This window comes from Harpia harpyja, chromosome 4, assembly GCF_026419915.1.
Source record: "Harpia harpyja isolate bHarHar1 chromosome 4, bHarHar1 primary haplotype, whole genome shotgun sequence".
Classification (NCBI taxonomy): domain Eukaryota; kingdom Metazoa; phylum Chordata; class Aves; order Accipitriformes; family Accipitridae; genus Harpia; species Harpia harpyja.
This window is the reverse complement of record NC_068943.1, coordinates 82,313,923-82,329,070: the sequence shown is the minus strand read 5'-3', so window position 1 is coordinate 82,329,070 and position 15,148 is coordinate 82,313,923. Positions and strand designations below refer to the sequence as shown.

Sequence of the window (15,148 nt, the reverse complement as noted above, 5' to 3'; positions counted from 1 at the left end):
ACTCCTCTTCTTGAGTCCAGGTCAGTGAAGCTGCTGAGAAGCACTGTCAGAAATACATCACGTTCCTCCTTGACAGGACAAACTATTCCATGGGTGTACTCTGCAGAGGTCAAAGGACTTCCAGATAGACTGCGGATATTTGTACTGTAAGCAGTGTTGACGCACCCATGACCCAGTGCTTGAATAGAGGCATTCACAACTATCACTCAGGTTTCCTTCACGTCTTCACTTACAGAGAGAGGAAGAACATTCAGGATACAACAGAACTGAAGCAGACAGAGCTAAGGTGCTCCTCTCCTCAGCACATTTGCACACAGCTGAAGAACTGTCCACAGTATTGACACAGAAAAGCCTCGGTAACAGACTGGACAAACTCCAGTAGCAGCAACTGAAAGCATCCTTTACAGGATAAGGAACAAAGTTCAGAGTAATTCACTTCAATCAGTAGTTACAGACTGAGTTGGGACTAGTGGCTCTTTTCACTAGAAACATTATGTCTACTACAAGTGGCACCCTCTGGCATGGAAGACAATCTGCATCAAGCTTCAATCTCATATCCAAGAGATGTATCGTCTAGTGAGCTATACCTGTGACTGTTTGTGCTGGATGGAAATCTGTTTTTGGGAAGTGCAGGAATGCTCAGTGTTCCCTGATCCGGTAGAAGATGGGCTGCCTTGCTGGGCCTGCAAAAGAAAGTTAGGGTATTGTTATATGCTCCTCAGCATGATCACTAGTGCCCATGCAGATACACTTATCTTTATTCACATGGGAGGTGCAGCCTAGCCTGGGTACCATACTTTCATGTTAAGGTTTAAGAATGCTCTAGAGATTTAGTTCAGTAAAACAAGAGAGTCAGTTTCTTTCAAGAAGCCTGGCCCAACCTGCTAAAAGACAAAGCTTTTAAAAGCCTGATATAATTCATGTCAGCTGAGATTAAGCAAGGCCAAAACAAACACTTCTCACAGCAAGGCTCTACTTTGTTCTTTTGCTTTTTTGCATCTATCAGATTAGCCTCTCGTAGCCTATTATTTTGATCTACATAAGATTTTGAGTCATTAAAAGTCACATCATTTCATTAAACAAGCAAAGCCTGGGACCTAGAACTCTTCACAAGGAAGAGGAACTTACCAGAAAATGGTAGACTTGGTCATCAATAAACCAGGCTGCACTTGAATCACTGTCTTTGAGCAGAAAAGCTTCAAATTCCCCATCCCTTAACTAGAAACATCCCTTAGGATTCAAATCTTTTCAGAGCTGCTCACCGAGACAAAAGTAAAACAGAGGCCACCTCCCCTCTGTGCCAGCTGCTCATTCTCTAGCCGCTGTTTCGCCAGCATCACCGACATCAGCGTTGGCAGAGCAGAGTGTTCCTCCTGCGGTTCCTTTGCTGTGCTGCCGTCTACCCCATACAGCGGCTGCTCCACTCGCCGCTGTAACACAGTCAAAAAAAATACAATGAATTTTTTTTTTTTTTTTTTTTTTAAAAAGTGATTCTCTGACTCTGCCAAAACTGTTGTCAGTGAAGCAGCAGCTCAGGAATGGGCAGGAGGCATGGTGAGGATCTGATAACTCAAACAGGACTCCTGGAGTGATTGTTCCAATGGCAGACATCAAAAAGTAGATGAAGTTAACAATTAAAGTAACAAATGAAGACACAGGACAGAATTCCTTGTCAGTTAACACACGCCCTTCCTTTGCAAACACATGTGTTTCAGAGCCAATGGGACAAAATAGGTTGTAGATCCAAAAACTCTAGTGCATTGTGATTTTGGTCAATGCATCCAAAATTACGCTACTTGATATTTTTTAAGGACTCATTTTAAAATGAGCCAATGTCTCGATACATTCATTATTCTGGTGAAATAAACTGAGTCAGAACTGCTAAATGTCAGCAACCTAACCACGTCTAGGAGCCAGACGTCACAGTAAGCTCACTTCTGTCATTATAGCCGGGACCAATCTCCCGCAAGATAAGCAAAGTACTAATGCATTTCCAAAATCTTTTAAAGATGCATTACATCTCTTAAAGGCCAGCTCTTTTCTCCTGCAGTATACTCATTTTCCAACTGTGATACAGGAACTGGGTTCAATAAGAACAAGAATCATCTGAGCTACATTGATTACAGCACTCAGAATCCCATTGCCCTCACTTTAAAAGCCAGCCCATCACTGCTAAAACTTGGCAGTCTGGGTAATAATCATCTAAGCCCTTCCAAGCAGTAACTCCGGGCCAGGCATATGCCACATAGAAAGTAAACAGTCAGGTCAGGCTTCAGTTTTTCTTAAAAACCTAAATTGCAACCTGAAGCATATTTTCTGGCTAACATTACAAATGTCAAGAGTGTGCTTTCTTCCCCAAAAGAATGCTTGTATATGACAGTGACCTTGCAAGAGTCTGAAGACCTGCAGATCATTCTGATCAAAGGAGAAGCAAGGCAATTCAAAGCAGTCAAGAGATTTGAAGACAAGAAGTAACATTCTGAAGCCATTACAATTCCTCCGCAAGTTCTGATTGCAGAAAATTTCCAGTACAGCATAGATTAACTCACAGGTTTGGAGGAGGTTTGTCTCACTGTGAAAGACATTTTAACACTCTGCTCTCTTCCTGGACCATACTGACATCTCTAATGGGCAAGATACTCAATCTTCTCCAATTTTCACTCATTCCCCCATTTTTGGGGGCTTAGCTCAAACCATTGATATTCAGTTTGTAAGAAGAGGACAGATCTTGCAAATGCACATAATAGTTTGTTGTGAATAAGCAAACATTACAGGTTTAGCTGCAAGAGTAAAGAACAGAAGATAAGAAACACAAAGAGCACCTGCGTAAGGAGACAAACTGACCTAGCTGAAACTAACTAATATCAGTATTCACCACATGAGAAATACTCTGTTCAAACTTTTACCTACTTAATACATACAAGTGCAGAAGAAGAAAACCAAAGGAAGAATCCACTTGTCCCACTATAAACACCTGTAGGGTATCTCATCTGCTGGAATAAAGAACTGTCCCTAATACCCCATGCATTTGCAACATTCAGAGATGGTATTTCTTTCATTAACTTCTCTTTAAAGAGATGTACTAGTGAATTAATATAAGATAGAAGGAAGGGCCATTCAATTAACAAGATATATTTTAATTTTTATAAACATAAAAAATATCAAGAAGCATATGTGAAGCTCTCTCTTAAAGCAGCATTACAAAGCTTTCAAAATCTAGCAACGCATATTGAATTCCGAGCAGAGCATGCAGTGTTGGGATTTAGTTCAGTACACATTCGCGACCTGTGCAAAGGTCTCTGCAGAATAATGTAATTGGTAAAGACTTTGCATTTGGTTTTCGGAATACTAACCTTTCCCACAATGCTCCATACTTTTGTGACACTCAACAAATGCTGAAAATTTTTAAAGAGGGGCCCAGGCATTGGTCAAAACTAGAGATCAGACACCAGCACCTCTAAATATTGCTTTGCTAGTTGAAAGAAATTTCTTTAGCTCCTCTGTGCTAAAATGGCTTAAAAATACTGGCTATTTCTTCACATTCATATCTTGCAGAAATGCTGCGACAGCAAAATGGAATTACGTAACAACAACAAAAAAGCAACAGATGTGCATTTATACACATTTCTTTGCAAGCTTTTGCGAATGCTCCTTACAAGTCACATGCATGTAAACAGAAGTAAAAGACCTTCCCAACATAATTATGGTATGCATGTTTTCCAGTATACCCAAAGGGTCCAATCAAGATCAGAGTATCATTGTACTTGTGCTATAAAAACATACAACAGTCCCAACTTGATGGAGAAGTTCATGAGCTACAATGGAATACAAGATAACCAGTATGTCCTTTTATTAAGGACAGCGATCTATCTGTAACCACACAGCATGCTAAAAACATTCATCTTGCATGCTTTAAGCTCAGATATTCATATCAGTTACAACTGGACTAGCCACTGTTATAGCATCCTAGAAATCTGGCTTTGCTGTCTGAATCCAGTTTCAGACTTTAAAAAAAAAAAAAAAAAAAAGAGAGAACTGAATAGAGAATAAGCCAAATCACTCACCAAGAGACACTTCTTTTCTCTTCAGAACCTTTTATTACCCGTCTGAAGCACGGCCACCAACCTAATCAATGCCATGCCACCAGCTCTGTCTCCAGGGAGAACACTTACCGGCAAGGGGTTGGATAAGGAATGCTGCGGTGATGACCTGGCGACAGGCGGCACACTTCTACCGGGACTGGTTCCTGGGCCACTTCCCCCAGCAAACTGGCCAAAGGAACAGATTTGATCATCAGTAATTCCACAGAGATATTATATTGAAGCAAATTTAAAAGAGAGAAGAAACACATTAATCTTAAAATGAAGCCTTACAGGCTCCAGGGACTCATTTAAACAAACTGAAGTTGAGCTAAGAGGAAAACCTTAAAATTTCATGCACTGTTTTCAAAAACAACAGCAAAAGTAAGTACTTTAGACAAACATTCACATATGCACCGAGTACATCTTTCATTTTAACACAAAAAGGTATAAACCTGCACACTTGGATACAGATCAACTATTTACTGGAAGGAATTAGGAAGACTATTCCCTATGAGGAGATGTGTCTAACTGTGCACCACAGAAGTGGTAAGAACTGTACACCTCCACTGAAGCATCTGTGCCAGTCACTGTTAAAGACAGGATGGGTAAGCAGCTGGGCAACTGGTCTAGTTGGTACACAAATTCTTATGTTCCTGCACCACACAGTGTACCACACTTATAAAAAACTTGAGCCAGGAAAAAAGTAAGCACTAATAAGCACTTAGTTTCTGACTCTAAGTTACTCAGTAAATAAAGAGCAAACTTAAGAGAAAAGCTAGAGCTCTGGATTGCACAGACCTAGAAGAACTTCAGGGACTATACAATAAAAAGAATATTGATTATTAGAATGTCCATCGCTGTTTTGGGGAGGGGCCTCCATCTCTTGTGTGGTGCCAGCCTCCCATGGCAAGCTTTTCTAAAGAGGGAACCCTGTAAACAACTTCCTACTCAAATCAGTGGGACTTTGCAGGTAGGTTCTTTTGCAGCACTGCACCAGTATCAGAATAGGTTTGCACACTATGAGATACCCTTATATGAGATCCAGGTTCCAACAGAAGTCAACCTCCAACAAACACTTATGTGGCTGCTCTCTTTAAAAGAGCAGCAAAAAATTGCTTTATGAACTGTTCAAAGAAATGTTAATTTAAGAAACAACTTCCAAAAATCTCATATCCTCTACCTAATCAGATTTGAGCATATCAGGTTAACATCGTCCATTAATGACTCCAAGCTATTATTTAACATGATGGATCAAGTAACAGAAGTCATATTACAGACTTCCATCTACAGATTTTGCATAATGTGAATTCAAGCAGATTTCTCAAATAATGTAAAGATGCTTACCTCAAAATAATCACTAATTTTATGTCCTCTAGGAGTGCCTTTTCCTAAAAAGGAAAACAAAGGATGAAAATAAGAGTTGATTATTTTTAAGTGCAGAAGTTATGATGCCATTCTGAAAAACTACTCCTATATTTTGACGCTCTTTTCCCTGTAGAAAGGTGGAACACCTACGACAACAAAAGCTTCTGCACAACAAAAGACTGCCCCAGGGTTACAGCTCTTGTGCTGTTGTTGGGAGGGTTTACAGTTGACAATTCAATTAACTCTCAATTCCAAACATGTCAAATCCAATCAAACAGTATTTGCACTTGCTAAAGTACTTAGAAAACACTAAATGTCATTGAATGTTGCATAGTTCTCCAAAATTTCCTTCCAGATAAGGACAGAGCAAAGGGTACTTTTACTCCTCTGCCTTCAGGTAAATTACTGCATATCAGATCTCTCAAGCATTCCTATAAGAGTTAGAGAGATAATTAGTGGTGGCTTAATACCAGCTTGTTAAAACTTAACCCTTTTCTCTTATTATAATATTATCAAAGCAGTTCCGTCAATACAATCCTTGTTACTTCCTTGTTGAAAAATGAAAGAAATAGAAAACTGCCCCTATGCCCATTTGCTAGAAAATCTGAACTTGGGCTTGAACACGCTGGGTTTTTCGTAGTACTCTGAGACAGTACTGACTGCTTTATACTTGAGCACAGTTTGTTCTCTATTTGTTATGGTGAGAACTTACTCTAACAAGGCAGGCATACGTCTCAAAAAGCAAGGAAGAGAGTACAGCCTGTATTTTGAAGTCTGGCTGCTGTATATGTAGTGATGTGGGACCAAAACAACACTTCAGAGAAGCCATACTAAGTCTTTCGGCAGTCTGTCCCATAAAAACGCAATAGTTTGTGCGAGTAAGCCGAAGATGAGTATTTTCCTGCCAATGAGGATAACAAGGCTCCCAGAAGAGAACTACACCATCATGGAGTAGTTTATAACAAGCTGCCTGACACACCCTTGAGAAGAGCCATTAGTTTCCTAGGACACTGACTGTGCAAAACGTGCACAAATTACCAACCGTTCAGAAATCCTGCAGCAGGGTCAGGAGAATGAATTACCTTGACTGGTCTCGTATGCTTCTGCTTTCCTTTTTCTATTCCGCTGGTCATTCTGTTTTTTCTCAGGAGTCTGTTAAACAATACTTCAAAATTAACATTTCTGCAGTTATTCCAAGATTTAAAGAAAATGCCAAAACACAATAATCTGCTCCATATCCCCAGTGGCCATTTCACTTCTCTGGTGCATTTGTTTCTACTGCTGGTACTTAAAGAAACAACTGCTCTCAAATAGCTGCTACCTTCTGATATATGTGTTGCAGAAAGGAGAGAACATGGTTAGGAGTAAGGTTAATTTTTTTTTTCCTATTTCAGCTGCAGCAAGCCAGCCTCTACTGACCAGTTACCTCACATGGTTAGCAGAACAAGTTCAAACACTTATAAAAACCTATGTAAACCATTTCACAGCAATCACAGTACTGGTACAAGAGGAGTAATGACAAGAGGTTTGAGTACAGACATCCAAATTTGCAGTCCAGTGGCTACTCACAGTCTACCAGGACAATTCATCTTGCCTGTAGCTAATGGTTCTTCCCAAAGCCCTTTGCAGATGGCTACAAAAACTATCCTGTCCACTGGTGCACAACTGCAACCTTACACAAAACAAGGCAGAGCTCCCCAAGATGGCAGCCAGGAGAAAGCTGCCACAGATGCAGCAATTCATCTGGACATATCTCTCATTAAAGTCAAGGGTCAGTTGCATCTGCCATTTCCTGAGCAACCAGAGACCTGAGGGGCAGCTTATCAGTGGGCAGCAATATATTTATGCACAGGCACAATACAGAGCACAGGTGGACAGCTTGAAGCCTCCAGAAGCATCAGGCCTGTCTGTCTGTACAAGGCTAGCAAACCTAGAGATGCGAGGGTGGAGAAGACCCTGGCTCGGTGCTTTCCCTGTCACCAGGGTCACTTACGTAGCCAAACCTGCTGAAAACATTAGGAAGCACTGCGCTAGAAGCAGCTTACTGAGATTGCTGGGAAGAAAGATACCTTGTCATTTCCATCCCCAACATCATTTTAAAACCATCTCTTATTCCAAAGGGTCCCAAATAATTTCCAAGCTATATGCTTTACAGTCACTGCAGCCACCACTAAACTATAGCCTGGGGGCAGGAAGAAAACCACAGTGTGCAAAACACAACTCTGGGGGAGGGAAAACGATGGCCAGAAAGTTTGTGGTAAACCTAAGCTTCATGCTCTTTGGAAACCAAAGTCCAAAGTACCCTGTTTAAAGATCTCTGCCAAAAGACTTGCACACAGTAAGCACAGAAATCAATCTACCTCCTTTAATAGGATAAAAAGGATAAAGCTGACACAGCCAGACTCTAAACCTGGCTGTGTCCCCAGCGGATGCTGGACATCTACAGTCCCATGTTACCAGCTGGGCAGTCACCGACATGTCATTGTTTTGGTAAGAGGATGAACGGGATGTTAAGACAAAGGTGGCTATTGTGTCTGCAAAGCACTTTTTAGAATGAGGGGACTGAAAACTCCATAACTATCTAGAGACTTGCTGTACCAGCTCCTGTATGTGTAGAAGTCAGTGACATAGCCTCCTCACTGTGTAGTGAAGAGCAACTCATGAACAGCGTTGGCGTGACTGTAACACCACAGGCTCCATTACAGCCTCCATGGAACTGTAACCATATTAATGAGATTCAGTTTAAGTTGTTTTTCCCATTCAAGTACTTACGTAACAAAAATTACACATAACATTATCTGTTACAGACTGAAAAAGCAAGGAATGGTAGTTTTGATTATGTCAGCTTGGCCAATTTAAATCACTCCACAGAAGTTCATAAAAAAACCCGAGTAAAATGCGAACAAATACCCAGTTTTCCACTATTAACTATACTCACTTGTACGGAGTTTAAGATACTGCATTCTCAAAATATTTAGCTTCACTTGACACCTCATATCAGTACTGTCATGTAATAGAGGGAAATGCGATCCAAAACTTACCTGATAACCGTGTGGAAAGTTCTTTAAATGCATAAGCAAATGCATTTGAGATTTTGCTTTATTAATGTGGAATTTTAAAGTAAAAATGTAACTCTACAATTCATTTTGCTGCTTTAGCAAGTGTTTTGAAATAGTTAATCCTAAAGCAGTGAGATTAAACAGGGACAAAGCATCAATTTTCACCTCCCCACACTTCCACAGAGCAATTCATAAAAATGCTCCGCTTTGTACAGACTTCTGCAAACTTGAGTATTTGATAGGTAAGGCAAACTTTTCCATTAGTGCTCTTTGGCTTTTTATTTGGCCCAAACTGTATCCAAAACCAGCAAATAAATCACAATGCAGCTGAAAATTTCATAAGCTGAGCTTTACGAATGCTGTGTTTTTGGGGTTGGGTAAAATCTGCCTGCTATGGTGGGAAGCTTCAAGGACAACTGTTTCACCGCATGGTCCAAAGACCGTACGGTTAAGGTCCAGACTAAATACTTCCACTAGTCCCTTTCACCCCCAAAACAAAGAATGCTGTCACTCACTCTCACACAATTCCTTCTATGTTTTGAGTTCAGTCATGTCCACCTTAAACCCGATTACCATGAAGATTTGTGCCTGCTTACCTCCAATTCTTTATCACTCAGGGAACCCACGCTGCACAAGCTCTGGTTGGAAGACTCACTGTTTAATGGACCCTAGTGAAAAACAAGCAAAGACTGTTAGAAACAACTTCCATACAAGGCAGATACATTCTATCAAACATTGCATCTCTGGGCTAACTACGCTGCTCTAAGTCACATGGATAAATCAGCAACACAGGTCAAATACCTAGACATGTGACGGGGCACTAAAAAACTTCAGTAGTCATTTGGAGCAAGATGAAGCTGGACTACCAGTTGGACAGTCTTTTCTCAGTATACTGATCCAGCCTTTGCAATGATATTGCTGCATCAGTTTATATCCTAACTGCTCTATTTAACCACATCCACAAACAGCCAAGGCAGTATTCGTAGAGGTCTAAGACAACTGGTTTGAGAAACAAAACTTCTGATGTGTTGAGTAGCAGTCATTCCAAGCTCAGCTCTTCAGGCAAGCATCTGCTTGACCTGGGCTAAGAATTCAGAGGCATCTTCCATCTGGCCAGGCAGCTAATTACTGTTATCAGATGCTGGCAGTACCACTGATTTTTTTTTTAGATGTGTATTTTTTTATGCTTTTTTTAACACTAAGAAAGTGAACAAGTGAAAGCTGTGTCAACAGCAGTACAAATGGCACCCATAAGACAATCTCTCCCACTAGGCTATTTTATGGACCCGTGGCTGACCTGCCAACAGAGCAGTTGCTCCTACCAAGCTAAAGCACAAATTCAAGAGGCTGGAATAGAGTTACCAAAATAGTATCCAGGTACCTACAGAAGTCTGCCTGCATCTTTGCAGGCTCTACTCGATCCACATCTGCATTTTTATGTATCCAAGCAGTTTTGAAAATTATTTTTTTAAATCCATACCAAACCTGGTTTTAAAAGGAAAGAAAAGTGAATCATGCAAAGTCACTGTGTTTTAGCCTAGTGCTCTGACACGAAAGTATCCTCCTACAGATCTAACTTAAGAAATCTAGACAAATTTGACAAAGATATAAAAACAAGATTCACAATTACTGATGGAATGTATTAACAGGAAGAATGACATGATAAAGCCACCTCTCCATTAATAACTTGTGAGCATCTTTTCCCAAAGATTCAATCTATTTTAGCATTTTTATTTTTGCAGTAACCACTTCCCACCCATCAATCTTTCCTCAAGGCAAAGCCACTTCTCATTATATACTTGAGCAGAAGACTTATGGGAGGGGTGGGGGAGAAGCCTTAACACCACAGAGAAATCCCACAGTAGATTATTTTTGGGGGTAGCAGTTCTCCCTTCCCCATTTATAAGACAAACACGACCATGAAATTAAACCTGTGACACAACCTAGCTATTACTAACCCCAATTTCCAAGCAGGGACCCACAGAAAGTAAAAGTTCTGTTTACCTTTTGTATTACACTGTGAATGTTAACTACCAATCTGTTTCTCCTAAAAGGACGTGCTCAGTTGCTTCAACAAAAAAAATAACAACACTTGAACAACTCAAGAAGTTACACATTTAGGATTCCCTTTTAAAAGCAAATTACTTTAAGAAAAAATTGCAGGTTATATTCTTTAAGCCACACCATTACCCCTTCAACTCATCACACAAATAGCTCAAAGCCAGAAAGATATTTTACCTCATCTCTTCAGCAATACAAAAGCTTAAAATTTAGTTGCTTTTTAGACAAAGAAGCAAGCTCCCCACCACCCAATGCGATAGCTCACAAATCTTATAGGTACAACTCTTGGTTATGCGAGGGTTTTATTCCTTGGCCAATAGGATTTAAGAGAAGTGCCAACACTAGCCTTAGCTACACGCACATGAAGGCCTCACTGACAAAAAAAAAAAAAAAAAGTAATATCTTACAGCAAGTGGCAACAGAAAGTTAATCTCTTCACCCATGTAAAAAGCTTGTTTATAAACTGCACAAATGCTCTCCTCTAAAATCCTTCACTTCCTCTCATGCACTCAAACCCCAGCAGCATGTCCAAGACATCAACCTTCTGTGCAAGCGTGAAAGCTTTATTAGGTGCAGGAGCATCTCAACATATCAGCGTTTGCTGGTCTCAGATGGACAGGCTGGGGTTCTGAGATGATGAAGATGAAAGTGAAAGTTGTTTCCACATTTGCTTAAATCTCACTGCCTCCATTTTGCACATGGATAGCAAATGACAGGAACAGCTGCTCCCAAAATGCCACATTTGAGCTTTTCAGGAACACTGTGGTTGAAAGGGTACGTCAGTGGCTTATGAAGGGTCAATGTTTCAGCAATGGACCTGTATTCTAGGGTCACCTGGAGAAATACACCGATGAGGCTGTCCACTGTTAGAAATGATCGTAAGATTTTTTTCAGAAATACAAGTTTATCCTCTCCAGTAACTAACTACTTAGTTATGGAACCAGAAAAGAACAGCTTGTCAGATGTCTGTAAGTATCCAGCAAGTTCACTCTCATGTGTATTGATACTGTGAACAAATGCAGAATTAATTCTTTGTAGGCATTTCCACTGCATGAGCTTTCCTCTCTCTTGATGATCTTCTAGAGGGCCTTCCACTGATACTTCTCTTACAGTAAAGGATTAGGCCTATCTCACAGGCAAGGAGGTGAAGCATCTTGTTCATGTCAAAGCTGGCAAAAAAAGTCTTGTTTTGAGGTATTCTGGCTATGGAAACACAAATTGTTCATTAGAACGTGCTGTACTCGAAGCAATAAAGATGCAATACCTAGGATGTTTAAGGAACATGGCCTAGTCCTCAGCTGCACCTCTTCTCACATAGTTATGCAAGAGAAAGAAAAAGCAAGTTTTCCTCATCATCCAGCTAGATACCTAGTTTCACACATAACCTCATGTTATCAACTGCTTATAGCAACAGGTTTAGACAATGGATATGAGAAACTATACATCTGAGCATCTCCCCCTCAACTAACAGTCAGTGAGTGTGTGTATAAAAAAACCCTTCAAATTTATGTTTTACCATTCCTGACTGTTTATATTTAACTTGGCAACTGACATTGGATAAATGGTCAGTACTTAATTTAGCATACCATTATAAGTGGTCATGACACAAAAGGAATTAAAGGAACAAACCTGAATTTTGGGGGGGGGGGGGGGGGAAGTAAGCAATGGCAAAGAATACTAACATCAGAATATTGCTGGGGAAGTAGCAGCAGGGAACAATAAACATGCAATAGTTTACACAGGAAGGGCTTATAAATTTTGTTCCTGAAGAAGTCATCTGCACTGGCATCTGGCTTTTCTAGCATAGACTACTTCGGGATAATACTGCACTTCTCTGATATCACCTACAGCCCACTCATCCACTGTACCCTGTCAAGAGAATTGGTGATGGGGCTCAGCAAAAATTCAAAATACGTGGGTCATCTGAAATAAGCTAATAGTTTCTATAGTGTTTACCCAAATGACAAGCACAAGAACAGCACACACTTCCTCCTCCACAAGGAATTTCTTTCTGAGATAAGCTGGCATGCTCTTTTCCCTTGTGATTCACCTATCAACTGCTGCTTCTAAGTCCGTGACCTACCTATGCACAACAAAACCTCCATGTTGAGAAGTGGATGCAACAGTAGCAGGCGCTTTCAAGACTCCTACTCAAAGGCAAGAATGTAAAATCTGTCCACTCACACAAGCTGGTTAGTCATTTCTCCCTTTACAAGAGCCCTGGAAAGGCCACAAATGAGGCACAATGGCTGAAGTTTCAGTAGAAACAACTTAGCCCCATAATAGCTCCCACTGGATCTTCCATAACAAAGCTAGCCTGACTCAGACTGCCCTTACCTATCTCCTCTTCAAGTCTGTCTACTGCCTCACATAACTTGTGCGTTTCCTCAGCCTCTCCAAGCTCCCAAAAATGATCCTTCAGGCCTGTTCGCAACTCTTATGTTGGGCAGTCTCCATTTTGTGCTCTCCAACTTCTCGTATTGAAAGAGAGCTCTAGGAATTCAAGCTGCCTGGCCAGAGTCTCCAATGTGGACTTAGAGCAACATGCATTGCAAAATTCTCTTGCTAGCTCAATGGCGGAGACATGCTTCATTACCTTAAGCCAAGGTAACCCGAGTTCTTCTGAATTCTGTAGCAAATCAAGAGATTTCAAAGGGAAAAAGTCAATCCTTAGTTCCACTAAAAGTTAGTGCTGACTCCACACAGGCTTACACCAAAGTGAAATGGTTGAATGGTTTCCCAGTTACTCTGGTCCAGTGCTACTGTATAAGACAGGTTTAATTAACATATTCTTATCTTATTTCAAGCATCATATAAGTATGAGAATTATAGCCTGCTTCTTAACTGGGCTTTTAGAAAAACTCGGTATTATAGCCAATAATGAAATCCCCAAATCACCTAGGCCTTTTTGCCAAGAGAAGGTAATCTACTATCAGATGTTCACAGGGAACCTCCTCTATATCAGATGGGTAAGCAGATCTGCAACAGGATTTGCTTGGCTTCCATTATGCCTCAAGAGTTCTCTCAGGCTGAAAAAACAGTATTTTTATTTTACTGACGGCAAACTGGACAGAAGGGTCACACAATTCACCTTAACCCTCAGTTCCGGGACAGAAATAGAACTGAGGTCTGGCAATTATTTCTGGGCTCTAGTAGCCAGACAACACATTTGAAATAAGTAATGTTGCACACAGAAGCATCCAAACAATTTTCAAGTATCTGGCATAAAGTCCTAGCACATTCTGTGGCAGCTAATAAATTCAATTCTAAGTTTCAAAACTCTTATTAAACTAGTTCTTCTGGTGGCATGTGACACCTGTTAAGGACCATTGCTATACAGCACCACTTCTCTCCAAGGAAGACACGATTATTCTCAAACACAAATTCTCAACTAGGTAACTTTGCTGCTAAAAATGTTGCTAAGTAGACCACACAACTGGTGTTACTGAACTGATCAAGACTGCTAGAGTGACAGACAAAGGGTAAAAAGCAAAAATAATACAAGTAAATGCTGTTCTTTTTTATGAGCAATTCTCTTTTTGGAGGCAGATGTTCTGCAGCCTAAGTGACGCTCTTCAGGTCATTTTCATTTCCTTCTTCGCGATACCTCAAAGAGGCAGAAAGGGAGCAGTAGCTACCACCAAGACCAATACTTCTTCAGTTCTAGCACAGTCATCTGGATCTACAAGATTCTTACAGCACGACAGAGAAGGTTACTCTCTCTAGAAATACTTCAGCCTTTTTAGTTTAGCTATAACAAAGTGGCACACAGAACTTAGTTTGAAGATCTTTTAAAGAGCAAACTTGTAGAAGATATGCGTGCAGCTGTGATGATCTGCCCCAGTTAAGCCTGAGACAAGCCATATGCAAACAGAGATTCACCCATCACAATTACCTATTCCAATTCTTATCCAGGAAAAGTCTGTGGAAATGACACAAATCCTTTGGAGTTAACCCACCCGATATCTTAAAGGCAGCACCCAGACAGGGGGAAGGGAGGCAGAAGATGAGAACAGACAAAATTAAACAATGTTATCTAGAGAAGCAAACTACATTTTGTCTTCTGTACCTACTGACCCAAGGAAGATGTCCGAGATTACTACTCAGAATAATGCCTCAAGTGAATGCGCTTAGATTTCCCTTAGTAAGTAAACATAAACGGGAGCTAAATGAGCAGGAATACTGGTAGGTGTCAGATAGTCATGTGTTAATTCAAGGACTTGCTTTGCGGATTTGGGGAAGAATGGCACTTTACCATATGGCAAGAATAGACATCTAAAGCATCACTGGCTTTTTGAAGCTATCTAGTGACCTGGATGAACCACATGAGTATAACAGTTGCCTAGAAACATTCCTTGCTCATAAATTTAATTCCATGTATTAACTCCAAGCTTCTAGAGAAATATATTCTCCTGCTACTAAGTGAGATAATTCATCACAGACTTGCAACAGAATTTTGAGGCATTTGGGACTGCAGATGACCTCGGTCACTGGGTTGTGCCTTCAGCTACCACAGGAGGTGACAGCACACAGCTGTTTCCAAAACAGTTTAGGATTTCTGTCCTCTACTACTGTTACTGG

General features: G+C 40.6%; 1 protein-coding gene across 7 annotated transcripts in view; it reads right to left on the bottom strand.

The window, feature by feature from the left end:
• The window catches only part of TLK2 (tousled like kinase 2), a 44,356-nt gene that overhangs the window by 23,963 nt on the left and 5,245 nt on the right, over nucleotides 1-15,148 (bottom strand). For 5 of the 7 annotated variants that reach the window (XM_052785076.1, XM_052785077.1, XM_052785081.1 and 2 more), the window contains 6 exons: nucleotides 9,103-9,174; nucleotides 6,530-6,599; nucleotides 5,427-5,470; nucleotides 4,173-4,268; nucleotides 1,263-1,430; nucleotides 588-683 (listed from right to left, as the gene is read on the bottom strand). In XM_052785076.1, the coding sequence (XP_052641036.1) occupies nucleotides 588-683; nucleotides 1,263-1,430; nucleotides 4,173-4,268; nucleotides 5,427-5,470; nucleotides 6,530-6,599; nucleotides 9,103-9,174 (546 nt within the window). The remainder of the gene's footprint in view (nucleotides 1-587; nucleotides 684-1,262; nucleotides 1,431-4,172; nucleotides 4,269-5,426; nucleotides 5,471-6,529; nucleotides 6,600-9,102; nucleotides 9,175-15,148) is intronic. The other 2 variants (XM_052785075.1, XM_052785082.1) reach the window with 2 other exon arrangements.